Source organism: Fistularia commersonii, chromosome 11, assembly GCF_037954325.1.
Source record: "Fistularia commersonii isolate RoL2024-O1a breed Wild chromosome 11, RoL_Fcom_v1.0, whole genome shotgun sequence".
Classification (NCBI taxonomy): domain Eukaryota; kingdom Metazoa; phylum Chordata; class Actinopteri; order Syngnathiformes; family Fistulariidae; genus Fistularia; species Fistularia commersonii.
In genome coordinates this window covers 14,504,897-14,531,967 of record NC_141294.1, presented here as the reverse complement: position 1 = coordinate 14,531,967, position 27,071 = coordinate 14,504,897, and the positions used below count along the sequence as shown (strand labels likewise).

At 49.7% G+C, this 27,071-nt stretch overlaps 1 protein-coding gene across 9 annotated transcripts in view; it reads right to left on the bottom strand.

Moving 5' to 3' along the window:
- The window catches only part of LOC147229626 (chemerin-like receptor 1), a 59,264-nt gene that overhangs the window by 21,411 nt on the left and 10,782 nt on the right, over positions 1-27,071 (bottom strand). The window contains exons 1-3 of one of the 9 annotated variants that reach the window (XR_015106803.1): positions 25,444-25,517; positions 13,366-13,426; positions 7,248-11,844 (exon numbers count right to left, since the gene is read on the bottom strand). Coding sequence is in view for 2 of the 9 variants with exons in the window: in XM_086155202.1 (XP_086011328.1) it covers positions 13,366-13,426; positions 13,557-13,579 (84 nt within the window). In the remaining 7 variants the exon portion in view is untranslated. Of the gene's footprint in view, positions 1-7,247; positions 11,845-11,999; positions 12,171-13,210; positions 13,233-13,365; positions 13,427-13,556; positions 13,777-14,397; positions 14,451-20,920; positions 20,992-25,443; positions 25,752-27,071 lie in introns of those variants that run through there. The other 8 variants (XR_015106807.1, XR_015106806.1, XR_015106804.1 and 5 more) reach the window with 8 other exon arrangements.

The window sequence follows — 27,071 nt, the reverse complement described above, 5'->3', positions numbered from 1 at the left end:
ATTAAGAACTACATCACTTCCCCTTCTATCTGTTTTCCATTACGCCGCCGCCCTGTCTGGTCCGAGGCTCCTCTTTCTGACGCAGAGGAGGAAGCGGGGCATGCGTTGGGATCCATGTTGGCTCAGACAGCGAGACCACCGGCCGTTATTCACACCAGATCCGCGGCGTCTCGGAATCCCACCCGTGAATTCCCAAGTCATGTTATCATCGACGCCGAGCTCCAAATGTGGCGAAATGGCGAGTGAAAGATCGACTGTGTCGGAATTGAAATATTTTGCCTGTTTACTCACGGGCTCAACACTTAAATGTGGTTGCAAATGGCCGTCTCGCACTTTTCGCTATATTGTCTTATTCCGTTTAAGTCGGATCTTCTCCGGGAACCAAAGGCTTCACCCAACGGAGGAAATGTGTGCGTTTCGCCGCACAACACGAGAATAAGATTTAAAGGATTCGCATGTCGTTCGGCTGTTTTGGCACCCGGCGCGAGCGGCTCAGGGTGTTTCCCTTCATGCGAATTCCCCGTAGGTCAATTTGGGTATGCTCACGCTGATTTACTGGAAAAAGCATCCAAAATACGCAGCCTTGCTGCGTCATGGCAGTGAATTCCCAGTAAGAGGATTCACACTCACCTCCCTTCAAATCCAAAGCGAACTGCGGTCGTTTGTTCGAATCGAAACGGGAGCTCAATCCGGCGCCGGACGGCCCATCGGGCAAAACGGGCTAACGCTAAGGGCGCCGAGACCTTGGCATGAAAAAAAATCGTGGGAAAAATAATAATCTATGAAGTCATTATATTAAAACGTATTCTTCCCATTAACTCTTAAAATAGAAAAGCTCATATTGATTCAAATGTAAATCAATGGACAATTAATATGACTACCAATGATCATACCGAATAAGCTCCGCCCCCCCGCTAGTATAGTACCGTAATTTCTTATTAATGAACTGATAATAAGATAAGCGGGGGTAGATGGACGGATGGATTATTGAACTATATTTAGATATAATATATATACAATATCATAATCTGTTTTGATTATTTTCGATGAGGTGTGTCACCATATATGTACTGTATATACCGCATTTTCTGGACTATTGGGCGCACCTGAATATAAGCCGCACCGGCTAAAAACAACTAAATAAACATATGCGGACATATACAGGCCGCACTTGTCTAGAAGCTGCAGGTGTCCACATTTGACGATGAGATATTTAGACAGAAACATTTTTTTTAACTTTTAATAATAAATGCTTTTTTTCCCCAAACGGTGGCTGTAACACGGCTGATGAAAAAGATGAATAATAAATAACACAAGGAAAAGTCCATTTTCTATCCCCCGCTTTGTCCAACTCCAGCTGATCGCTATCTCGGTCCTCCTCCTGCGCAATAAAACCGTTAAAGTCGCCTCCTTGGGTGTGGAAATTGAACGGCCACAGAATTTCACGGATATTTCATGGGTCCGATGTGTCGAGGCAAAATGTTTTGGAGTCCAGAGGCTCGTTAGCCCCAAAAAATCCATAAATTAGCCGCGTCATTGTCAAAAAAGGTAACGGCTAATAGTCCGGGAATTACGGTATTATCATTATTATTATTCACCAACCGATTGACAGGATTTTCATTTTCTTGTTTGGGGTATTTATATTGTATTTCAGATATTTTTGTCTGTCTTTGTACTCTGTAAAGTAACGTGTTATCTTGAACTCAATGCTGTTTGATTTCTTTTTGTAAGCGGATGTAAATAGGCGACGTGGAATGCGAAATCATGAAAAAAAAAGGAAAATCTGGCCTCGGGCGCCACGTTGGGTGGGCGGGGACGCTATCATTACTAAGTAATTTTCTCAGAGATAACAGAAACCAGGGATTTTGTTCTGTGTACATTACCGAACACCAGATAATAGCTGCGTATCTGCTAATACGCCTGGAAGCTCTGTAACGGCGATAGAGTCGGCATGAGCCGTTGGCGCTCGGAGGGCAAAGTCACGGGGTCAAGGGACATTCGACCGACTTGCTGAGAGGAACGGAAAAAAATGACACGGTCAGGAATCACTTCATGTATCATCTATTTCAGACATCTTTGCGTTTTACGTTTCCTGCTGTAAGTCCAGGCAAGCAGCGGTGGGGAGAGAAAAAAAAAAAAAAAAAAAAAAAAAAAGAAGCAAAATACGAGCGGCTCGGTTTGTGAAATCACTTTTCGAGCATTGAGTCATGTCTGAATATTTTTAGAAACTCCGGGAACTCTTTATAAACGCTGGCACGTCTCAGCCGGGCCTCTCGCTGTTTTTGATCGCAGGGGCCGCGGTCGCCGCGGATAATGGTTTTTAATAAGTCCGACGGAAACATCTGGTCCTTCTGGACGGGACTCGCTAGCAAAGATTCAAGGAAACACTGTTTCCCCTGCAAAATATACGGCTAGATAGACAGATATCGGACCGCATTTTGGCAAAATCTTCTTCGCTTCTAATGATCTGTGGGGAGTTTCTCCATATACAGTGATCCCTCGCTATAACGGGGTTTACTTTTCACGGTTTCGCTACTGCACGGATTTGCATCCTGCATTGTGTTCTGCGTTCTGATTGGCTAAAAAGTCACTCCGCTTCTTCTCCACCTGTGCGTCAATAACGTTGCAGTTTAATATGTACACGTTACGTAAAACAGCTTGACAAATTTACATGACGTACGTGCAAATTCTCTCGCAATTTCGAGTTTCTCTAAAACCCATCATGTTGACAAAACGCTCTGGAACGACAAAAGGGCCCAAAAGACAGCGGAGGATGCTATCTATCGCAGATAAAGTTAAACTTCTGGACATGCTAAGGGAAGCTAAAAGCTATGCGGCTGTAGGTCGGCATTACGGAATGAATGAATCTTCCGTTCGTTCCGTAAAGGAGGAAGAAAAAAACATAAGGACGACAGCAGCAATGTATAATAGAGTATTTAATTGTATAATAATTGTAAAAAAAAAATAAGGGTTTCTACTTCACGGATTTTGCCTATCACGGGTTCTTTTTGGAACGTAACCCCCGCGAAAAACAAGGGTTTCCTGTAATTGAATATAATGGTTACATTGGAAAACTCATGAGAAGTGAAACAGCTTTCTGGGATGAGGCCTGAAATTGCCACCAAAAAGAAGATTTGGACAAAAGTTCCCCACGACCTGGATGACCGAGGAGCTCCACAGACAAACCGGACCAAACACAGAGAGCTGTTGAGCTTTAAATAAAAGCCATAAAATGACGGTTCTCGAGCAGAAACAAGCAAAGTGTCGAGTTCCAACACCATTTTACCTGGATGTTGCAATCGACGCCAGCGGCTCTGACGGTTTACTACTTAACAACAGGAGGCGAAGACAAATCGTGCTGTCGATCACCATCGGCTGATTGTGCTTATCAGCAACTGACTTTTTCTCCCCCTGCTATCCAATAACGATTTGGGAAAATAAAAACATGAATTATAATCACGCGTGGGAGGAACAGGCTCTCGGAGACTTCCCGATACCTGTGTGTTACAGCGCTCACATCCACTTATGAATGATATACTATATATTGATATATTTGTATCTCATCAAATTTGATAGTTTATAGTTTATCTTATTTTATGCATTATGCAAATCATTTATATTTTACATTGTTCATTATGTATCATTTATTACTATTATTATTATCCTTGATTTTGCTGTTGCTGTTCTCCCTACTGTGTATTTTTTTTTTTTTTGCTATTTTCTCTTTTGCTATTTTCAATTGTTTTCCTAATTCTCTCTCTATTTATATTTATATTCGTCTTTACTGACGCTCATAACTGTTTCGCTGCTGTGACAAAATAATTTCACATTATTCATTATTTATATTTATATATTTATATTATGTGTGTGTGTGTGTGTGTGTGTGTGTGTGTGTGGGAGTGAACTCAACGCTTCGACTTGTACCTCCGTCGATACCAGAATGTTTTTTTATTTTTTACCGGAGCAGCCGATGCCAGAATTGTCCAACATCCTGTACCAGGAACCAACCAGCGCAGTTACAGCCTGTTGCCTTCCAGGTATCAGAGAAGAAGAAGAACCACCCCCAGGAGGAACCTTCTGTTTGAGGAACATCAGAAGAACCTTCATACTGCGACTCCCCCGGCCTCGTGCCTCCTTCCGCTTGACCGCGTTAACTAGTCCTTCGGCGAGGTTTAGCGGAGCTGAACGCGCGGCGTATCAAAAACGTAAAGCGTGTTGAAAAGGGGTAAACGTGAAAGCGACCAGCGGAACGCAGCCGGTGCGAATGGAAAGCGAAGAAACGTGACGTCCAGGACGAGAACATGCCGTCTGGTATTTGCTGCATATTTGGTTTCCACTCCAACAATCTGAAGACCTCGGGGGAGGAGCTGCACCTCCCCGACGCCCTCGTGACCCTCACTGCAGGACAAACTGTCAGCTTTATGCATTTATCAATGAACAAATAAATTGTTCATTAATTATACCGCTCTAAAAAATAAAGGGAACACTTGAACGACACAATGGAACTCCAGGTCTTGTGTGACATCAAACTTGGGAAGCAAAACTGATTCATTTTGACCTTTGGAAGGACATTACATCAACGTTGACATGTTTTTCCACTTTCATTTGTGAGTGTGACTTCAAATCCACACCTCATATGGTGGATTTCCATTGATCATTTTTGTACGGTTTTGTTCACATTCAGCTATGTAAAGAACAAAGTATAACATAAGAATATTTCATTCATTCAGATGTACCATGCATTACTTTAGTGTTCTCTTTATTTGTTTGAGCAGTGTATATATGCACCCACAAAGAAATGTAGACTTTTCAACCTCTTCTAGATTTTCCACTTCATTTTATCATAATGAATATTACAATGCAATCTTCGGTTGACACACACACACACACACACACACACACACACACACACACACATACACTCACACTTCTTCTTTGGACTTTTCCCTTCAGGGGTCTCCACAGTGAATCCACCTTCTCCATCTCACCCTATTCTCTGGATCCTCCTCTCTCACACTAATTAACTTCAGATCCTTTCTCATGAGGTCCATGAATCTTCTCTGTGGTCTTCCTCTAGACCTCCTGCCTGGCAGCTCCACCTTCAGCAACCTTCTACCCAGACCACATGAACAGAGGAGTGTTCATGTCCAAACCATCTCAGTCATCACTTTGTCTCGGTCATACATGTCCTGCACCCCTGTGACAAATCCTGCTCCACATAGGACTTTTCCCTTCAGGAGTCTCCACAGTGAATCTACCTTCTTCATCTAACCCTATTCTCTGGATCCTCCTCTCTCACACTAATTAACTTCAGATCCTTTCTCATGAGGTCCATGAATCTTCTCTGTGGTCTTCCTCTAGACCTCCTGCCTGGCAGCTCCACCTTCAGCAACCCTCTACCCAGACCACATGAACAGAGGAGTGTTCATGTCCAAACCATCTCAGTCATCACTTTGTCTCGGTCATACATGTCCTGCACCCCTGTGACAAATCCTGCTCCACGTAGGACTTTTCCCTTCAGGAGTCTCCACAGTGAATCCACCTTCTTCATCTAACCCTATTCTCTGGATCCTCCTCTCTCACACCAACTAACTTCATATCCTCTCCCTCGACGTCCATGAATCTTCTCATTGCCCTTCCTCTGAGCAGGGGTGGGTAATTAATTTTGCGGGAAGTTATCAGGAAAATTGAACAAAATCAAAATTGCGATATGGATATCTAACATTTTTGGCATTTTATTTCAACTTTAAAATCACGACCGATCATATAAATGTACCAACATTATTTTGTATGTAATCATCCATACAAAATAAAACAAAAGCAAAAAATAAAAAATACTTGTTAAAATATTCAAAGAAAATAGTTTGGCGGGCCGGATGTGTAAAATGCCCACGTCTGGTTTTGAAAACATTTCATTAAAATGTATTTTTCTTTTAGTTTGATCATTATTTAAATGTAATTTAAAATTTGAAGATTAAGGCGATCTTGGAACATCTAAATAAAACATGTTAAAATACTTTTGTCGCTCCTAATAAGCGACTGCACGCAGAGAGGACTTCATTGTTGGTTTGCTGCCTGTAGATCATTTAAATTTGTATTTTTTGTCATAAATAGGATTCAAATAGACATTGAGTATTTTGCTTCAAAATAACCTTCAACCTAGCGTCTTTTTTTTCAGAGTATAAAATGTTCTGCTACATGCAAAAATGTAATTTTGTATATGTTTACCCAATGAAAAAAAAAAAAATCATGAAGAGGTTTGAACCTCTTGAAGATTTTCCACTTCATTTTATCATTATGATCTTAATGTTATCTTTGGTTGACACACACACACACACACACAGAACTATAGAAATAAGCACACGTAAAACTGTGTTTCGACATTATTCTGCACACATATTTCATAGCGGTGAAAGGGAAACACTTCAGAAGGGTGTTCTTGTTGCATTTGTTACTAGGCGATCTTTACGGGCCCCCGATCCCCCAGCATCCCCAGTACTTCATCCCTACCGGCGCGTCCTTTACCACACACACACCTCTGCAGTGCACGGGGAAAACACGAGGGCCCGAAACTGCAATGATGTAATCGTATTCACTGATGAAAGAAAAATTATTTTTTTTTTTTTTTTTTTTGCCATTGTCTGTAATAATAAAGATAACATGTCACACTTGCTTAACAAACGACAAATAAATACGAAAAAAAAAAATCTGAAATATACATGTGGAAAGATAGTAAAATATAAGTCTGGAGTGGTGAGAGGGATACAATCATGTAATCGTACTCAATGATGAAATAAATAAGACTTTTTTTTTTTTTTGCCTTTGTCTGTAATAATAACGTTAACATATAGCGCTTGCTTAATAATCTACAAATAAATACGAAAAAAAAACTGAAATATACATGTGGAAAGATAGTAAAATATAAGTCCGGAATATAAAATCCTGTGAATAAGTTAATAAATAATATCATGATTATAATGTTTACTGTTTGATGTAACTTTACTGTTAGTTTCCACTTTTTATTATTATTATTTTGTTCATGTCGTGTCTTTTCCCTTCCTCTGAATGTCCAGAACAAGACTTAAACTTTGAATATTAATTATAAATTATAAATAGAATTATAATTCAAACAATAGCAAGCAGCTGTTATCATTTGCAGTCATATCAATTCTTATCTTCTTTACATTTGAATCAACGTGAGCTTGCGTATATTAAGCGATAACAGTAAAAAGTTGTACCGGTAGTGATTTTCTTTTTCCTGATTTTGTGGCGCCCTCTGGAGGCCCGAGTTACGCTTTGCATTACGTTTCCCGGAGGGCCCGCCGAGTCCGTCCCTGCAAGGTTTGTACCGAAAGCCGGTTGGAAGCCGCGGTATCTTCGCCCGATACCATCTTGGCTGATCTGCGGGAGCGGATCTTTTCGCAGGGACGAGCGCACGGCCTTCCAGACGTCGGGCGACATCTGGAGTAATGAGATTACGACGGACGCGTTGTTCCTGTTTGAGTCAGATAAGATGGTTTATAATAAGTCTCGTGTTCGGGCGTCGAGAGGATCCGCAGGCGGTGCGGCGAGCGCGAACGTCCGATTCCGCTTTCAGGATAGGAAATTGTTAATTTTGCGCTCGAATGCTGCAGAAACACACAAAGAAAACACGCCTGGATGATTAAAAAGGTGCCGCGTGACGTTTATTCCGAGCGTCGGCGTCCGAATAAGTCGACGGGTGACGCGTTTCCAGGATCTACGAATCCGGCGTGGCCAGATTCGGATCGAGCGCAGCGGCGAGAAGCAAGAAAAACAGGTTACAGGTTCACTAGCGCTTGCTAATTTTTGATAGCAGGATAGATGAGGAACAGGAACGGCTGAGGAAGGTTGGATTCCCACTGGGTTCCTTCCTGGGCCTCAACGTTCTCCTCAGGGTTCTCCTGGTTCCTCCCGCAGTCCAAGAACATGCAGGAGGTTCAGTGGAGAACCTGCATCGTCCAAATGTGTGAATGAGAGGGTGAATGTTTTATGTCTCTTTATAATGTGTGAATGAGAGTTTGAATGGTTGTTTGTCTCGAAAAGACCTGTGAGTGAACGGGTGAATCTTTGATTATCTATAAATGCTGTTGAACATCTATACATCACGGGAACGAGAGCGAAATGTATGTCTTTTTTTGACTTGTGAATGAAAGGGTGAACGGTTGTTTGTCTCTATGTAACAAATGGATGAGAGGGTGAATGGTTGAGCATCTGAATATAACGTAAATGAAAGAGTGTATGGTTGTTTGTCTCTATAAGACGTGCGAGTGAAAGAGTGAATCTTTCTTTATCTATAAATGCTGTGCGAATTGTTTAACGTCTTTATAAGGCGTGAATGCGAGTGCGAGTGGCTGTATGTCCTTTTCGGATGTGTGAGTGAGAGAGTGAATTATTTTATGTCTCTTTATAAGGTGTGAATGAGAGGGTGAATATTGTTTGCCTAAATTTGACGCATGAATGAATGAATGAATGCATATGTGACGAGAACTAGACAGCGAGTGTTCGAATGCCTTTTTTCACGTGAGAGGGTGAATGGTTGTATCTCGCATCATTTTAGATTTTTTTTTTTTGTATTTTTGCGCCATCGGTTTTAGAGAAACGCCAGTTTAATCCTTCCTTGTAAATGAAAGTGTGAATGGTGGTTTACCTACAAATGCTGTGTGAATGAGAGGATGAATGCTTGCTTCTATATGCAGCGTGCAGTTGAGTTGGTGAATGATTTTATATCTCTGTATGCTCTGTTTGAACATCTATACGTAAGAGAGTGAATGTTGTTCGTCCCTATAAGACATGTGAATAACAGGCTGAATTGTTGTTTATCTATAAATGCTGTGTGAATTTCTGAACATCTGCATATATCATGAATGAGAGCGAGTGGCTGTGCACCCTTTTTTGCCGTGTGAATGAGAGGGTGAACAGTTAAATATCCATAAATGACTGAATACTTTATTGATCCCCAAGGGGAAATTCCTGCGCTCCATTAGCGGTTGAGCGGCTGCAACAGGCTAACGCCTGTCGCTAACTGTCGCTAAATGACGACAATGCGTGAGCGAGTGTTTGTATGCCTTTTTTTTTTTTAATCAACATGTGAGTGAGAAGGTGAACGCCCGACACACACACACACACACACACACACACACACACACACACACACACACACACACACATCCCCGCCAAACTCCAGGTGATCTTGACATCATCTGGGGATCCACCCGGGGTTCGAGTGCTGCCCCTTTAATTCCCCTGACGGAATAACATATAACCACCCACGTGCACACAGGCGGGAGAACACACACACACACACACACACACACATTGACACAGATAACGTTCACAGGGGGCAGCTCTCGCGTCTGAGCCCTCCTTAATGATAATACTTAAGCCAAGTCTCCGAGGACCGGAGTAAAAGTGATGATATGCTAAACAGCGGCTGTGCTGCTCGGGGTTGATACCGACGCCACGGCGTGTGGGAGTCGACTGTCACCTTGCATAAAGAAGCCAAGGACTTAAAGAGTACCTCGGGGGCTCGGCGCAAAAGATATAATGTGTGGAAATAAAACCGTGCCTCCGTCTTTCTCTCTCTCTCTTTTTCTTTCTTTTTGTTTTTTTTTTTTTTTCAAAACCAGAATTTCCGCTGAGAGCGTTTCCAAGGATCAGAATTTGAAGGATGGCGAGCGCTCACGAAGGCGCGAACGCGGTTACGTAAGGACGCGTCAAGTCGGGATTACGATGCATTTTTATTTTGTTTTGGTAAAAAGAAATGTTTAAAAAAGTGATAAAATATTTTAAAAAAAGGTGGGTGAACCGCGGGCTTCCCTTGCAAAATTGTGGCGGCCTTTTTTTGGGGGGTCTGGAGGCGTGGAGACGAGAGGGAGCGACGACCGGCGGGAAGACGGAGGGGACAGGATTGTCGAACCTCTGACACGCCTGGCGGGTGAAGAGGCGGAGGAAGAGTTCGGTAGAAATTCAGTCATTTTGAGATTTTTCTGACCATTTCGAAACCATCAAGAATCACCTTCACGATCCGCCATCTTCGAAGCTGTTCGTTTTACGCCGCGCCGAACTTATCGATGAATAATTCCCCGTCGTTATATCGCCACACACCGTTATTGATGTTGAACGTCCCACCAGAGCAGGTGACACACACACACACACACACACCTGAGCATCTTCCATCTTTGGCGTCAAAGGACGTGAAACGCTCGCACCGACCGCCCCATTTGTGTTTTCCCACTTGTGATACGACAGACGCGAGGTGTAAAGTCTACGTTGGGGTTTCAGAACTCCCGTCCAGACTTCCCTCCATTCTTTTGTCTCCAGTCCCCATTTCCTGCTGCCTCAATGCACCAGTTTTACTGCAGAGCAGAGAGATGGAGCGAGCCAAAGAGGGAGGCGGCGGCGGCGGAGGGGGGAGAGGGGGCATATGAAGAGGGAGTTAAACGCTTCTGTGTGCGCGGGGATGAAGTGGGAAGCGTGGCGGCGCAAAAAAAAAAAAAAAGCCCCGAGAGGAATATATAAAAGACCGTAAGTCTAAAGCGGCGGTAAAGAAACGGCGAGTCTCGGAATTAAAAACAAATACTGACAGAGGAACAAAGAGGACAACAAAATCAATTGTGCGGCGAGGAAGGGAAGGCGCGTTATTTGTGCCGACGGCGGCGGGAAAAGGGGGGGAAGAGCGAGAGGAAGGTGGACGAGGTGAGGGAGGACACGAGCGACAGAGGCGGAGGGAGAGCGAGCGAGACTACAAATCAAGCCGACTGCCTCATCACATCCTGTATCCCCCACTCGTCTCCCAGCCTCCTCCTCCTCCTCCTCCTCGGTCCCTCACTACTAGTGCATCTCCATGGCAACCAGACAGGGTGCCTAAGACATGAACTTAATATATTTTCCAGTGGCAGGGCGAGCGGGGTACTAATGCATTCATCTGTCTCGGTGCAGACAAGCCAATCAATATTAACACACACACACACACACACACACACACACAAAAAAAGTCTGCTGCAGGACTGCCAAAGTTAGTGAGTCACACGTCTATGCGCGTGTGTGTTTGCGTGCACGTCTGCAATCGTCGTTTTTTTTTTTTTTTTTTTTTTTCTTTAGGGAACGCCCATCCGCCCGTCCACGGGTTGACCTTTGACCCCCCCCCCCCCCCCACGGTGGCTGAGTGGGTGAAAATCCTCCACGTCATGACTTTACACGCTTGGATTTTGTTTTCTCATTTTATTGACACAACAGTGAATCCGGTACACAGAGAATACACACACACACACATACACACATGCGTGCGTGCGCACATGAAGTGTCCTCGGGCTGCGGCGGCGGCGAAAGGAGCGGGGTCGCGACCCTCGGCTGTCTTCTCATCGGACCCGGTGAGGGCGCTAACACAAAGCCAGCCGATAGGGTCGGCCCCCTGAGTTCTTCCTCCTGGGAGAGTTGCGTGACCGTAAGAAAACGATCCCTTGCGATTTTTTTTTTTTTTTTTTAGGAGCGTCTCGAAGGTTATTTTTGTCTTTTTTTTTTTTTTTTTTTAAAGGGAACGTTGAAACTGAATGCAGCCCTGTTCCCGAGGACCTCACCTGTGACCTGCTTTGACCTCACAGGTTAAGGGTCTCAGGGACAGAGGGGCATACTGTGAAATTAAAAAAACACACCGCGAAGGCTTTCTAGAACAGTGCGATGAATAAAAACCGATTGCAGGAGAAGGAACGTGTTGGAAATAAAGCGTACGGGGGGATGTGGGGGTGTCGTGGCTGCACCGAGACAAAGACATGACCTCATCCGAGGGTCCGGGATCCTGCGACGGCGGCCGGGCTCCGGGCGTCGCTGCAGATCACAAAAGCAAAAAAAAAAAAAAAAAAAAAAAAGTTCGATTAAAAACCCGGTCGGCACGTACCTCTGCGTAGTTTTAAGCGAAACGCGACGGAATTCGCCGGCCGCTAATCGAACCCGAGTGCAGGGCGTCACAGCGGAGAGCTCACCTCGTCTTCTCGATGTTCTCGAACGGCGCCGGTTGACCGTCTGCTGCGTGTTCGACGGAGCGGCGCAACAACACGGGCGGATTTATTCATAAAGTGACCAGAGCGAGACGGATGAACACACACATTTGCACGACGACGGACAGAAACGACACACATCTGGTGTTCAAAACCCTGCAGTCATTTATAGAGAGATAGATTGATAGAGACACATATCAATATGTAATGATGACAGAAAATGAATGATGGCGTTGATTCTGCACATCAGCGCCCCCTGCTGGCAGACAGGTGGAACAACACACACACACACACACACACACTGACCGGTGGAATACTCGTAACGAGCAAAGGGGAATGGCGGGGGGGGAGTGCACATTTCACGACATGCATGGTTTTGTCATCGAGCTGTGACCGGGTGTGTGTGGCGTGCATGTGTCTCACACACACACACACACACTTAAACGCTGTAAAGGGAAACGCACGGGTGATATACAAGGGCCCTGCGTTTGTTCTCCAAAAAAAAAGGTGATGTTTTAGATGGTCATAGTTTTTTGAGGGGGGTGGGAGGCTGCGGCTGGAGCAGGAGAAGAAGAAGAAGAAGAAGAAGAAGAAGAAGAAGAAAAAGAAGAAGGAGAAGCCGACGTCTTAACCCGCAGGCGCATTCAGGGTTTGTCTGCTATATTTGTTTTCAAATATTTGTTAATTCACGTCACTATCAGGCGAAACACACACACACACACACACACACACACATAGAACGCAGCTGGCGGTGACCGTGAACGCACCTCGACAGGTAAATTGAACGACAACTGCGAAAAAACAAGCAAACAAACAAAACGATCGTAATATTTGCGTGTCCAAAAGCGGGAGTGGGTTGTTGCGGTTGCAGCCGTGCGGGTTTTTGCGGGCGTTTGCGGGGTCTCTTTACCTGGAAGGGCTGCCGGGACGCGGGGCTTCGGAGCGCAGACCCGACCTGTCCTGTCTGCGGGACTCCGAGTGCGGTGGACGCGGGCTTGCAAAACGCACCTGCCATATTTATAGTTACAAGCGCACACATACACACGCACGATGCACGCATGCACGTACGCGCAGCCGCGACGTCACTTATCCATCACTGTCGCGGCGAAACGCCAAAGTTCCAGACGAATAAACGCACATCCGCCTGCAGCCGGGGCGGGATCACGCAAAAAAACACAATAAACGCAGTCGTTCACCTGACTCTCAGCCTCCCCCCGGTTCTCTCCATCCCTCCATCCCTCCATCCTCCATCCCTCCATCCCTCCATCCCTCCATCCCTCCATCCCTCCATCCCCGGCGGCAGGTGGGCGACAGAAAAGGCGTATCGATCCGTCCCGCAGCTCCTGCCTACCTGGCGTCTGCGCCGCTCTTCACCTTTTGTCTCCGCCGGGCGGCCACCGGGAGCGCCGCGGCTGCAAAGGAGGGAGGGAAGGGGGGAGGGAGAGGGAAAGAGAGAGAGAGAGAGAGAGAGAGAGGGGATTTAAAAAAAGAAAAGAGAGAAAATGCCGGCTTACGAGTGCGCTCACACGCCGGCTTACACACCAAACCGTCTGACGTGAACGCATCCTCCGTGTTGCGTTCACGGTCCTCCGTCTTTTCCTCCCTCATTCCCTCCTGCCTCTTTTACTCCCCACAGTCGTCATCCTTCCCTCTTTCTTTTTTTCTTCTCAGGTTTTCTCAAGCCTCACGTCTCGACTAGCCCTGCACCCCCTACACACACACACACACACACACACACACACACACACACACTTCAGTTTGTGAGCCACTTGTATGTGTGTGAATGTGTATGTGTTTGAGAGAGAGCGCAGCGAGTGCATGCATATGTTTGTGTGTGTGCACAGAAAAGAGGATGTGTGTGTGTGTGTGTGTGTGTGTGAGACAGGGAGGGGGGTGGCACAGAGGCTAGGAGAGAGTGGGGATGGAGGGGGAGGGTCAGAATCCTCTAATAGGAGGAGAATGGAGAGAAAATATGAAGCCCAGGAGTCTCATGAACCTGAGAGGATGGGATCGGAGGCTCCTCCTGTGTGTGTGTGTGTGTGTGTGTGTGTGCGCGGCCATCATACCATCATCACACTGATCGCCGGAGTCACGGCGTTGCACCAACACAGCTGTAAATCACAGCTGGGGGCGGCAAGGAACGCACCGCTCCACCCCGGCGTGGAGACGGCGCTTCCAGCTTCCCCCCCTGAAAACGGCGTGTTTTCGGGGAGACGGACGACCGTCTGCGTCTGCAAACACGCCGTTGTTTTGACAAAGACAACAGACGCTAACAAATTAACATATTTAATTAGCGCCGGCGCCTTTTTCTCTCTCATGTAATGGCTTCTTTATTATTCCCGCTGAATCTGTTTAGGTTCCACCGGCGGCGCGATTGCAGCACCTGCTGTAAGACGGCGGAGTCGTGCCGGGTAGCAGAATCCCGCGGCCCTGAGGGAAATTCAGAAATGACAGCGAAGCTAATCGGCCCATTGATCGGTCGGTCGAGACGCGGGGTAAGATCGTCCGTCCCACGTGGCGTTTTCCCGCCGCGAAGATGGCGGCGGCCACTGGAGGAGAGGAATCACAGAAGCGGTAGCTAACAAGCGTCTGGAGATCGTCCGATCTCCGGCTCCTTTACAACAAACGAAGCCCGGGTTTCATAAATATGCAGCAGGAGGTTCCAACCTCTTTTCTGAAATGTAGGTTAAAATAACAACACGGCGCTACACATCCATAATACCCCGTGAATATTCATGGCGCCCGTTTGTGTCACGTTAGCGGCGGCTTCCACCGACCGACCGACCGACAGACCGCCGACCCACGGATGCTTCTCACCCGAGCTTCCGCGTCCGCCCTCTGGAGACCATTTTGTCTCAAACGGCGAGTTCGGGCCGAGTTTACAACCCCGGCGTCAAACACACAGAACGTCACGGACAGGTGTGTGTGTGTGTGTGTGTTTCTGTGTGTGCGCGCCTGCGGCTGCACTCTGCAGTGCCACCGAGAGACAAAGCACTGGGAGTGCTCCACAGGGATGACATCATCAGTCTGGGATGGTGTGTGTGTGTGTGTGTGTGTGTGTGTCGGGGTGCTCTAGTTCGTTGATGCATGGACGTGGGGAGGAGGGGGGGGGGGGGGGGGGGCGACGACAACACGTCACACCTGCTTCTAGAACTTTTCCCGCCAAGGGTCGAACCGCGGTTCGCGAGAAGAGATGCTGTGGATTCGGTGCGTCCAGGAACGAACGGCTCTTTAAAACGAATCAGCGGCAGGGGGGTATAAATGTCTGCTAGCTTTAGCGACACACAGTCTAAAACAGGAAGTCGGCGAGGACACCTTACATCTGCCAGACACTCGGCCGTCTCTGCTGATAAAGATGGCTGACGGTGCCAAATCAGCACAATCCTGATGTCTACCCCCGCCCTCCCTCCTTTCGGGAGGGGAGGAGAAGCGTCTGTAACGCACTGCAGAGGGCTGGCGTCTAAACCGCCAGCCCGACACGCCGAGGCCGGCGGGGAGGTTGTCGGGCGGAGAGAGAGAAATAAGAAAAGCGCACAGGAGAAGGTGGAGCGAGAGCTGCAGGACGGTCCGACGGCTTTTGAGCGAATGCAAACAGATCGCAAGGACGGCTAATAGCCGTGATGCTAATAGGTCCATTCATTCATTCATTCATTTGGTGAGCTGGAGGCTCTGCATCGTCCTCCGGCTTCAGACAAAACAAATGTCCCTAAATGCACCAAAATGACAAGCGGACGGGATGGGGAGGCTTGGTGGAGCTTCTGCAGAGGGAGCCGTGGAACCTCCAGGAGACCCTGCATACTCACCTCTCGGCTCGGGGCGTCGGACGGGCGAGAAGTGCCTCCGCAGGGAAAGCTAGAAGGTTGTACAGTTATCTCCGTGCTGTTTATTATGCGAAACCATACAACCAACTACCTCACGCTGCAGAGCACAGACTGTCGAGCTCCTCTCCAGACCAGATCCTCGCCAGCGGGGCTGCGTGTGTGTGTGTGTGTGTGTGTGTGTGTGTGTGTGTGTGTTGTCACTACCAACTCTCCACAGACCTGTCTGGCTCCTGTCTACCAGGCTGGACTTCTACTTCCTGCCCCGGTGTGATTGATCGTTCTCACATGGGGGGAATAAAACACACACACACACACACACGCACGCACGCGCGCACGCGCACACACACACACATGCACACACGCACACACACACACGCTGTCTTTTGCATGTCTCTTCTGGTGCATTGACATTTCTGATAAATCGTGATGTTTGAAGATTGTCCTGGAAAATAAAGGCTATTGCCATGTGGATACACACACACACACACACGCACGCACATGCACACACACACACACACACACACACACACGCGCACACACACACACATACACTGTCTTTTGCATGTCTCCTCTGGTGCGTTAGCATTTCTGATAAATCGTGATGTTTGAGGATTGTTCTCGAAAATAATGGCTATTGCCATGTGGACACACACACGCACACACACACACACACACGCACACACACACAGACACACATATACACACACACACAGACACACTGTCTTTTGCATGTCTCTTCTGGTGCATTAGCATGTCTGATAAATCATGTTTGAGGATTGTTCTCGAAAATAAAGGCTATTGCCATGTGGACACACACACACACACACACGCACGCATATGCACACACACACACAGGTTCAGAGTCTGACAGCAGCAAGGCAAATATGAAAATGGGTTTCTGCACAGCGTCGCCTCGTGCAGGTGTGTGTACTACACACTCTTCATCCCCCGTCTCCATTCATGGCGTTTCCATGTTTTCCTTAGCGGTTGTTGCCCTCTTCTGGCGGTCGGGGGGATTTTCTCTCTCTCCCTCGCTCTCCATCGCTTCCCTCCTCTCCTCCACGCAGCTCTGAAGCAACCTCAGATGCACATGCGGGAATCGGGCGAGTAGAACGGAAGCGTCCGACCCGTCCCGGTTCCGCCGCGCCACAAGCAACGGCGTAAATCTACCGCTCGATTTAAAGTTAGGGAATCTTCGCGAGGCCGACCGGACCCGTTTGACACGGGGGCGGGAGAAAGAAAGAAAAACAAAAACCTCGTCCTTCAATTCTGCGAGAGAAAAACAAAAGTATGGATGGGTGACCGAGCTCGGCCCCACCTATCCCTCTGCAGACCTCGTGCTGAACCGGGATTAACGGCGTCTGTCAGAATATGCAGACAAAGGAGAGGGGAGATAAGGATGTGGAGAACTCGCCACGGATCTGTGAAAATGTCGCGAGGTGGATTCCCGTCCTCCTTCGCCGCACTCGGGCGAACTCCTAATCCTTTCCCTTTCCACAAATCCCCACCCTGCCGTCTCCCAACCTCAGCCCCCGTGAGTCCGCCGCCCCCCCCCCCCCCCGTTTCCCGCCTCTTGCCCTTTTAACCGCCCGCTGTCCGTGCACGGCGCCGCACGCCGGCCTTCGCCCTGACATTCTCTCCGCAGTCAAATCACGCAGAAATGCAGTGCGATTGCGCCGCCGTCAGCGATCCGCCTCGGACGCTCCCTCACGCCGCTCAGAGCGTCCGGGGGTGATTCGGAAACGGGGCGATCCGGCGTGGGTTTTAGGATTCCTCTCACGCTCGCCGCCCGCGGAACCGGCCCGTCGGCGCGCTCTCCGAGGCGTGCAAGAGATCCGGGGTATCGCTATTATCACACTTCAGACGGCGCTGATGCTCTGGTGGCGACGGAGATGATGCAAGTCGGGGAAAACACAGCGAGCCACGGTCCGTCTGCGGTGTGTGTGTGTGTGTGTGTGTGTGTGAGAGATGCGGCGCCCATCGCACCCCCCCTTTGCACTGGAACAAAAGGTGCGTCTTCCCTGTCACACGTCGTAACCCGGGGCAACGGTAGGCGTCTGAACCCCCCTCCTGAAACGCGCACGCGTTCCTCTCCAGGTGAAAGCGACACCTCGCCCTTTCCGGGTGACGCCGAGGGATCGCGCGGCGAGATGGCGAAACGCAGGTTGCCATGGGAACCCTTTGCCTGGCAACCCAAACATCCTGGCAACTAGCCAAACTGTTGCTATGGCACAGCTGTGAATCCAGGGCCGCGGCGCCCGGCCTTCCCCCGTCCCTTCGCCGACGACTTTCCGATCCGACGCGTGACGGAGGGACGTAAAAAAACAAATAAAACGCTCCTCAGATGAATCAACTCCCGGCTCCAAAGCTCTCAAGGTTGTTTCACAATCACACGGTCGTAGGTGGATCCGCCACACACGCCGTAGCGAGGCGGAGCGGCGGGATGAACCGCTCTTCCGGCAACTTGCTAGCCTTTTTTTCAACAATCGTTGCCCGAAATGAACGAGATTTGAACCGAGAGGTCACGAGTTCGAACTCTGCGACGGCTGAGGCGTCCCTGGAAACGGCAGACCGCCTCTCCGTTCATCTCTCAAGGTCGTCAACGCCACGCCGGCGTCTTATCGCGATGAAATTCGGCGCGTCTCCTGAGAACGCATCGTTTTATCGAATGGATTGTTAATATAGAGAGAGAGGGAATTAAAAGGGTTGTGTCAAACTCAAATACACAGTGGGCCAAAATTCAAAGCTGGGACAAAGTTGCGGGCTAACGTTGATGTGTATTGAAAAAAAAAAACCTTCCTCCAGAACAAGTTTTGCTTCAAAACCGAATACAAAACAAGCAAAGCTCGGTACTATAAAATATATCACTTCATATTGCACACACGCAAAATCGGAAAATTCGAATTCAAAAAACACAGCGATGGCGATAAAATAAAAATGAAATAAAAATGCCTCTTTTTCTTTGCAGCCTTCTGAATTAAATGTCAACAGTAACCTTTTTCCACAGGCTTATAATAAATGTAAATAAAATAACACTATCAAACCGATTGACTAATAATAATAGCCTTCGACGAACGTGAAACCATTCAAGCTGATGTCTTGGAGCAGCAAGAAAAAGTGCATGAAGAAAATGTTAATTCCAGCTCAGTCGGCTGCACGCCGATCCTCTGCCTTTCTTTTTTGCCATTTTTTGGAGGGTTAGCACGGAGCCGGGATTAGCATCAGGTCGCTACGACTGCTGTCAACAGAGGAGAGGGTTTTTATGTTTCCTGTCTTGATTTTCATGCCAAAACAGCGGCGGAGCGTTTTGGGATTTGTCGTATTAGCGGTACATGCGCTACCAACGCATCTACAAATATATTTAGATAATGACGCGACCCTTCGATTCAGCCCGGATTGTAACGACAAAATTGCTCTTCGCCTCACGGGAGGAACAAAATCAAACCTCGACCCCCCCCCCCCGTCCACGTCATGATGTTATTTCATATAAAAAAAAAAACGCATATTCACGCCAATCCGTGAGTGCACGAAGCCACGCACGGGGCTCGGGGTGCCCGGCCTCCCGATATATATATATAACTTCAAAAGAAGCGGGCGAACGGTTTTAGCCGGCCGACTGCACAATGAGCATAATAACTCCCTGCCCCCTGGGAGCTCCAGCCTAGTTCATTTACCCTCGCCGAGCGCCGCCACGTCTGTACGTGCACATGTGTCTTTGTTTCGCCGCCAGCCTCTCGGAGGCTCCCCACCTTCTGGTCTGCACAAAGCGGATGTATAGAGGGAACCTTTTGGACCTCATTTTTACAGCGGAAATGCTTCCCCCCTCCCTCCCCTCCTTTCTATTTGCCCCTCGCATGTAATGCCTGATTGACCACAGCACCCCTTAAAGAGGTCAAAGGGCAGACAAAACAGTCTGGTGTCATGGCAACCTGTGTGCCACCAAGCAGAAGGATAGGGGGGAATGCACGGGGTGGGGGCGAGCTGTCAGTTAAGCCTTTCAGAAGTATGCTTGGGCTTGGGCTAATTTGTGCGCAACATATAAACACACACACACACACACACACACACACACATGTGCACATAATGCACCTGCGCCATGAAAAGGTCCCTTCAACTCCCGCTCGCCGGCATAATCAAGTAAAATCCCACAGTTCAATGCAGATAAGTGCGCTACCTATCAGAGGATCAGATGGTATGCGTGCTGCAGTGGTGTGCATCCGTGTGTGTGTGTGTGTGTGTGGAGCGTGCACGCGCGGGCAGACACTCCTGCGTAAAAGGTTCTTTGTGACCGCTCGATGCAGTGGCGGTGCATACGTGATGGGGGAGGGGGACGGCGGATAAATGGGAAGCAAATGCATTCAGATCAATACGGAGCTGAGAGCGGGTGAGTGGGGTTGAGGAGGGAGAGTGGAAGGTGGCGAGCGGAGAGGGCGGCGCCACGGAGGGACTGATTAATCATTCCTGTATTGTTATTGACTTTCTGTTAAAGGGGGTGAGTCACACTCTGAATTATGTGACTGTGTGTGTGTGTGTGTGTGTTGCCGAACTCATCGGGTGCACAGAGTCATCAATTACGGTCCCGGACTTGCCGAAAGTTTGGCATTACCCGCTTTAGCTCTGCTTTAACAACCACCCCCCCCCCCCCACCCCGTCCTGGTACGGATTAACTTTTTGGCACTTAGTTTGAATATTAAACACATGCAACGAGGGGGGATTTAATTATTCATACTTTGTGAAAGGAGCTAATACGCTGTTCAGTTCGGCGCCGGAGCGAGGAGGCGGCGGCGAAGGAGTCCAACAGGAAATCCCCTGTGAGGAGTTAATGAGGAGCCGACGACCGAACAGACACAACATCGGAGGAGGGGGAAGCGAGGAAGCGCTGAACCCCCAGGCCGCGACCTTGTTTGCGGTCCGAGAAGGGAAGCTGACGCACCTGAGCCGAAAAAACAACACAAACAAACGCCCCTGTTTTAAAGCAAAAGAGCCCCGGTGTGAGACGCACAAAAGCAGCCGGCCTCCGGTTGGGCCTCTTCGGCGGGAGGACGGAGAGCCGCGGCCGCTGAATGAAAACCCATTCAGAGTTACCTTGAACTTGAACAATGAGTCTGGTGTTTGCGGCGGGGGGGCCACTTCCTGACCCCGCCGTCCCTCCGTGGAAGCAGCTTCTCTTTTCATCTGACGGCCGTGACCCCGCCGACCCGCCCGGCAGCCGGCGTGCAGGTTTCTTTTTTTCTTTTTTGCCTCCTGAAACTTGTTACCGACGCTCGGCGATGAACAGATGTGCGGCGTTCCCGCGCCGTTTCCTCGCCATCGACCAGAGGGGGGGTAACTCCGCGCCGCCTTCCTTGCTAATCCACCTTTCCGCCGACACGTTGCATTTTTTCCCCCCCACCTGTCTTGCGATCGCAGATGCCACGGTCCTTTGTGCCTCTTTTACCCCCCGTCTTTCACGCCGCCGCCTCCTCCTCCTCCTCCCTGTCTGGCACCAGAGAGCTGGCGCACTCGGCGGCGGCGTGCGGCCGACGCTTCGCCACGCGCTCGGCTAAAACGCCGCCGATATGCCGCCGAGGCCTCGGACGGAATTAGCCGGTGCGAGCGTAAACAGCTAATGACGTCGCGGTTCGGCGCGTCCGTCTGCTCGAACGTCCGATTCTCCGCGGATAACGTCGGATCATTTCGCCGGGAGACCTGCTCTGAAAGTTGATTCACGAAAACACGCAAAAGATGGGAAAACGGGGGACGACGTTTACTTAACTCTCCTGAAATGCCTTCTGGCGAGATGAACAAACACAATCCCACGTTGAGACGGCTCTCTGTCAAAATCCGTGCTAATCGTCTTCGTTTTAGCATTTTGCCAAAAGAGAGCGAGAGGGAAGAAACGCTCGTGAGCGCAGCCGAACCCCACGGAGAGGGTGGGCTTTCTGATTTAGCCCTTCTTTCCTGCGCGATGCCAAATACGGCGGCGGCGCGGGTACTATTTTTGCTCCGCTGAAGCAACAGAGCGCGCTACACAAACCACACGCGACCGATACGGCGGAGAAGACGGCGGGCCGAAGGACGCGGGTTCCCGCGAGACGTCCGTCAGACAAAGGAAGGAGCTCGAGAGAACGGGGACGGAGGAGAAAGACCGGCGAGGCGGGAGGCAACTCCGCGTACCGCTAATGCAGAACTGAGGAATTCTCGCCGATGACTCCGGACGCATTCCACCAGCCTGCAGATATTAACCCCCACCTCTCCGCTTCTGCCTCCATCTGCGTGCACGAGGCAAACACCTGGCCGCCGCACGAGGAGACCGCCGGCGACACCGGAACGGAAGGCGGCAGCGAGCGAACAACTCCAACGGTTTCCGTTTTACTCGCGCCGGAACGCGCTAGCACGATCCGGCCGTACCGCCGCGGAGAATGACGGAATCCAGACTCCGCCGGGGATCGGGTTGGAATCGCACATTCGCGAAAAGGAGGACGCAGAAACAGCTCAGTCAGTGGAGGAAAAAAAAGGGGGAAGTCGAGCTCGGAATAGAGCGTACTGCTGTCGGAGATCACCCCGGGGTCCGGGGATAAATCTTCAGTCAGACTACAACCGTTTCACAACTTCCCAACAAAATCTCCGGCTGTGCTACAACCCCATACTAGAATCAGGATCTGTTTCTTTTTTTTTTTTTTGCGGTTTAAACAGCAAAGGCGGCGCTTTGATACGAAGCGTGACGAGCAAAGGGGTGTCATCCCACCGTTTTGGCCATAAAGCACGTCTTGACAGAAAGAGGCTGGACGTCTTACGACGGCGTCCCGGGTGGGAAGGAGGACGGACGGCCTGGCTTTGTCACAGCGGGGTTCACATCTGGGCAGATGCATGATGGTCTCGGGCGTATGGGCCATGTGCGCGACCCCTAAGCGGTAACAGACAGTGACCGGCGCGGAGCTAACCAGCTTGACGATGGCATCCCATATATCATCTGACAGTTAAAAAGGTTAGCATCCGGCTACCAGACCGTTTTAATTGTTTCAAGGGGGCGGGGCGTGTCAAATATTTGTCGGCTTGTCCGTGACAAAGGATATTAAACCTTCGCATGACCGCCGTCCTGCGAGAAATCACAAAGGGAGCGGCCGTCGAAAGCGCGCCGTTCAAGAAACAGGCGTTCGCGGCGTCGGAACTTTAGGAGGGTTGACCCCGGAGTCCTTCAAAAGCCGCGACCTCTTCTGCTGCATTTATGAAAGCTAGAATCCCAGAGAGGCGAGTCGACCGAACGGCCCCGTTCTTTTTTGAACCCTCCACTTCCTGTATTTTGTCCCCTAACGGAACTGCATGACTAACGCGAGCACGGCAGGATGTGTCCGGACTTGACGCGAAAGACGAGGGGCTTTTTCGACACGGAGGGACGTTCCCGCGCGCAGCTACGCCGTTCCGCAGTCCTGACACGTCCTTGAGGCGGTAGTTTGCTAACGGAAACGGCCGCGGTCAAGAGAGCGAGGGGCTGAAAAGGCAACCGCTACGCATTCCTCAAAAGAAACTATGGTTACTGAGACCTGGTGAACGCTAAAGGACGAGAGCGTTCATAATAAAAAAAATAGTCAAACTTGTTCAAGGCCTAATATTGCTGGAATCAATAGCCGGGAAGGACATGTCAGCCTCTGAATGTGAAAATGTACGTTTAGTTACCTTTCGCATTCACCGTTAAACACCTCGTACGTGTCAACTCGCGGAGCGCTATCACGACTCGCGGTTTCCAAGCACTTTACACCAATTAGCATTCACTCGCTAGCAACTTGGGGTTCGGCGTCTTGCCCGAGGACGCGGCAGGAGCCGGGAAAGGAAGCGCCGACCGCCTGCGACGCAGCCGCCCCCAGAGGAACCGGTTAAGCGCCTGGGGACGATAAAGGAAAAAAGGTACCGGCGTCAGCTTTGAGACAGCGGGGCCTCCCCAGGTAGCCTAATCAGCAGGATTCCGCGATTTGTTTACGACGACCCGAATCCCCGTCGCCGTGAGACGGCCGAACCGCGGACAAACCCGACGACAAGCAACGGAAATCCCTGCCCTTCTAGCTGGTGAGGCTGTTCGGTATGACAGGGTGAAACGGCAACGGCGCCGCGCTCCCAATGAAGAAAAGCCCTTCGGGGCTCCAGATGGAGCTCTCCTCGTCCCAGCGCCGTTTCAGCCCGCCGTCCTCCACAAGGCGGACAAACACCGATGCAACTGGAACACTCGGTCCGCGGGGAATAGCGCTCTCATCCGAGCGGGCTGCCCTCGCTCGGCCTCCTGCGGGTGGCCCGTCTCCTTCACGCCGCCGCTACATAATTGATAGCGAGGGGCCGAGTTGCGTTGTATAAAAGCCGAACGCGTTAATGGCAGCTCCGCGCTCCAAAGTTTAGACACGCCGCGATCGACGAGAGGTTTTAAATAGCCAATGCGTTCCCCGCCGGCGCGATCCGTTATCCCCGGGAAGGTTCTCGGTGTTGTTAAACAGAACCGGCGCTTTTAAGATGTACTAAACACCATCAGCTGCTCGTACACTTCAAGTGTTATGACGCGATGGGACTCCTAGCGCGCTAACAGCGGCCGCCGGGCCAGCTGACGAAGGATACGGGCGCCAACAGGAGGGTCATTCATCTCAAGCCGAGACGACTTCCAGCTCGAAACCCTTCTTGAAATATAATCATCTTGTCATCGGCATACAAACACCGTCATGAATAGCAGCTGCTTTAGCTAAATAAACTAGCTAATTGAGCTCCAGCCTCCGGGGCGACGCCGCACGCAGAGTTGGACCTTCGGTAAACCCTTCGCGGACAAGCTGGACCGACCCCCAACATTTGCCGCCACTTCGCAACTGCAACTTACGCCCCGCTTCTTCGGGGCGGACGCCAACAATCAAAAGTTTTAAGTTTCACATCAACCTCTTGGTTCGGAAACCCCGACCGGACCGGGAGCTAACCAGAAGCTACCTGCAGAGGCCGCCTGCCGGGTTGCGGGGCTTCCGGAGCTTCTGGCGAGGCCCCCGTGGAGATGGAGAGGTCGGTTAGAAGAAGGAGGATACGTCGCAGAGGCTCCCGAGAGCACATGCGGGGAGTAACTTAAACAATGGAGGTGAGAGCGGCGCCGAGACCGGGAGGCGCTGCTGCTGGCGGACAGAAGAACGGGGAAGGGATACGGCAAGTGGAAACAAACAGTAAGGGGAAGCGCGGAGGGTGGGATGTGTCACTGCCGGACAGCGGTTGCCAAATAATTTTAAAAATCTTTGAGTCATTTTGGTGTTTTTTTTTTTTTTTGAGAGGGGGTGTGTTAGGAGGAACACATCTGCTAAAACAGTTTTTTTTTTTTTTTTTGTAAACGAACACTGGAAGTGCTCTTCCTTCCCCCTTCCGCCAAACATGTGGGCCCTGAAATCTGCCCCCCTCCACCCGCAGGGGGTTCGACGGTGGGACTAAATCCTCATTTCAGGAAAACACACACACACACACACACGTATCCTGTCCTGTCATGTTACGCGCAGAGTAGAGGACTTTAGGTGCAGGAAAAGCAAAACTAAACACCGATGGAAGGCGTGGGATCAAGAAAAGACAGCCATGCTGCTTGCAGTCTCTTCTCTTTCCACATTCCCAAGTTCGCTCCTCACCTTTTTTCCTGCGTCTTCCTCACGATTTCATCTCCGTTCCCGCCTCTGCGTCTCCTCCTTCCCACTCCGGAGAGAGCGACCCGGGTAGCCTTGCATCTCCTCCCGGCCAGTGCGCCCCCCTTTCCCCGCGTCCCCCCCCCTCCCCCCCTCCACTCCTCCGGTTCCTCCTCTCGTCGACCCCTCCGCGGCCGGGACGTGGAAGGGAAATGCGCCTTGTGAACAAAGAGAATCACCGCGGTGAGGAAAGTACGGAGGAGGAGGAGGAGGAGGAGGAGGAGGAAGGGGGTGGAGGTTGGAGGTGGAGGCAGAAGATAAAGTCACAGGCGGTAAAAGTGAGAGGTTCTGGAGCCGCGGGAACGGCGTGCAACCGAAAGAAAAAAAAGTCTGGGGTGCACGGAAAAGCAGAAAGCAAGGAGGCATCAGTCATCATGTGTGTGTGTGTGTGTGTGTGTTGTAGGAATGAGGGAGAGGAGCGAGGGAGGGGCAGCGGCTGAAAGAAGGTGGGAGGGAGGAGAGAGAGAGATTTCTCAGTTTTCCTGTTCAGGGTTTTCTTTTTTTCTCTCTCTCATTCCCCCGTTTTTTTTTTTTTTTGTTTTTTTTTTTTGCGGTGAAACGTCTCCGCGTGGACGAGCGCCTCATCAATAGGTCATTATTCCCCTTTTCTTCCCCCCCACCCTGTCATATTACCCTTTGTCAGAGCCAGCTGTGTCTTTAAGCCTCCGTGCACTTGAACTCCGAGTGCTTTTCTTTCTCGGTGTACTTCCCCTCCGCCGGCCCCCAGCATACAGGAAAAGACACACAGCTTGCAGGATTGGAAGAGAGAGAGCAAAAAAAAAAAAAAAAAAAGAGAGAGAGAGAGAAAGAGGGAGGGAGAGCAGAGGAGCAAAAAAGGGGCAGAGAGAAATGCAGATGGGGGAAGGGAAAGGTTTGTAAATGGTGGTTCAAGGCTGGGGCAGGCTGCGGCTGGAGAAATGTGAAGGTATTTCAAAACAATGAGCGGCTTCGCGGGTTTTTCTTTTCTTTTTTCTTTTCTTTTCTTTTCCGAGGGGTTCGAATAAATGAGACGGGACGGTGGGAGGGACACGGCGGCGGACGGGGAAATATTGATTTGAGGTATCGTCGTGGAAGCGCGCCGTGGAGGAAAGTGTAAGGTTAAGGTCAGACCATTAAGCGGAGCCCCACATATCTGTGCAAAATCTCCATGGCAACTGCTGACATTCTGCCACACACACACACACACACACACACATGCACTTTCACAAATGGCCATTCCTGTTTTTTTTTCCCCCAATAGCTTGTTGGGAGTTTTAAACCGGAATTCCAGTTTTTATTTATCAATTCAAGTCGTGGGCGAGGGGTCGGGAGGGCTGTCCTGGTGTCTTTATCCAAGCCAGCTTGGAACATCTTGACCACCTTTTGTAGACCAACACACACACACACACACACACACACACACAGAAAAAGGCAGATGTTCAAGTTCTGCCTCACATTTACATTTAAACTCTGAAACTCAGCCTGCGCGGAGCTGAATCTACTCCAGCTTCAGGAACTCCTCAGCCTCATTTCAACTGCAGACGGTGAAGACGCTTCTTCTCACGAGCGACACGAGCAGATACTCAGCTAAAGAT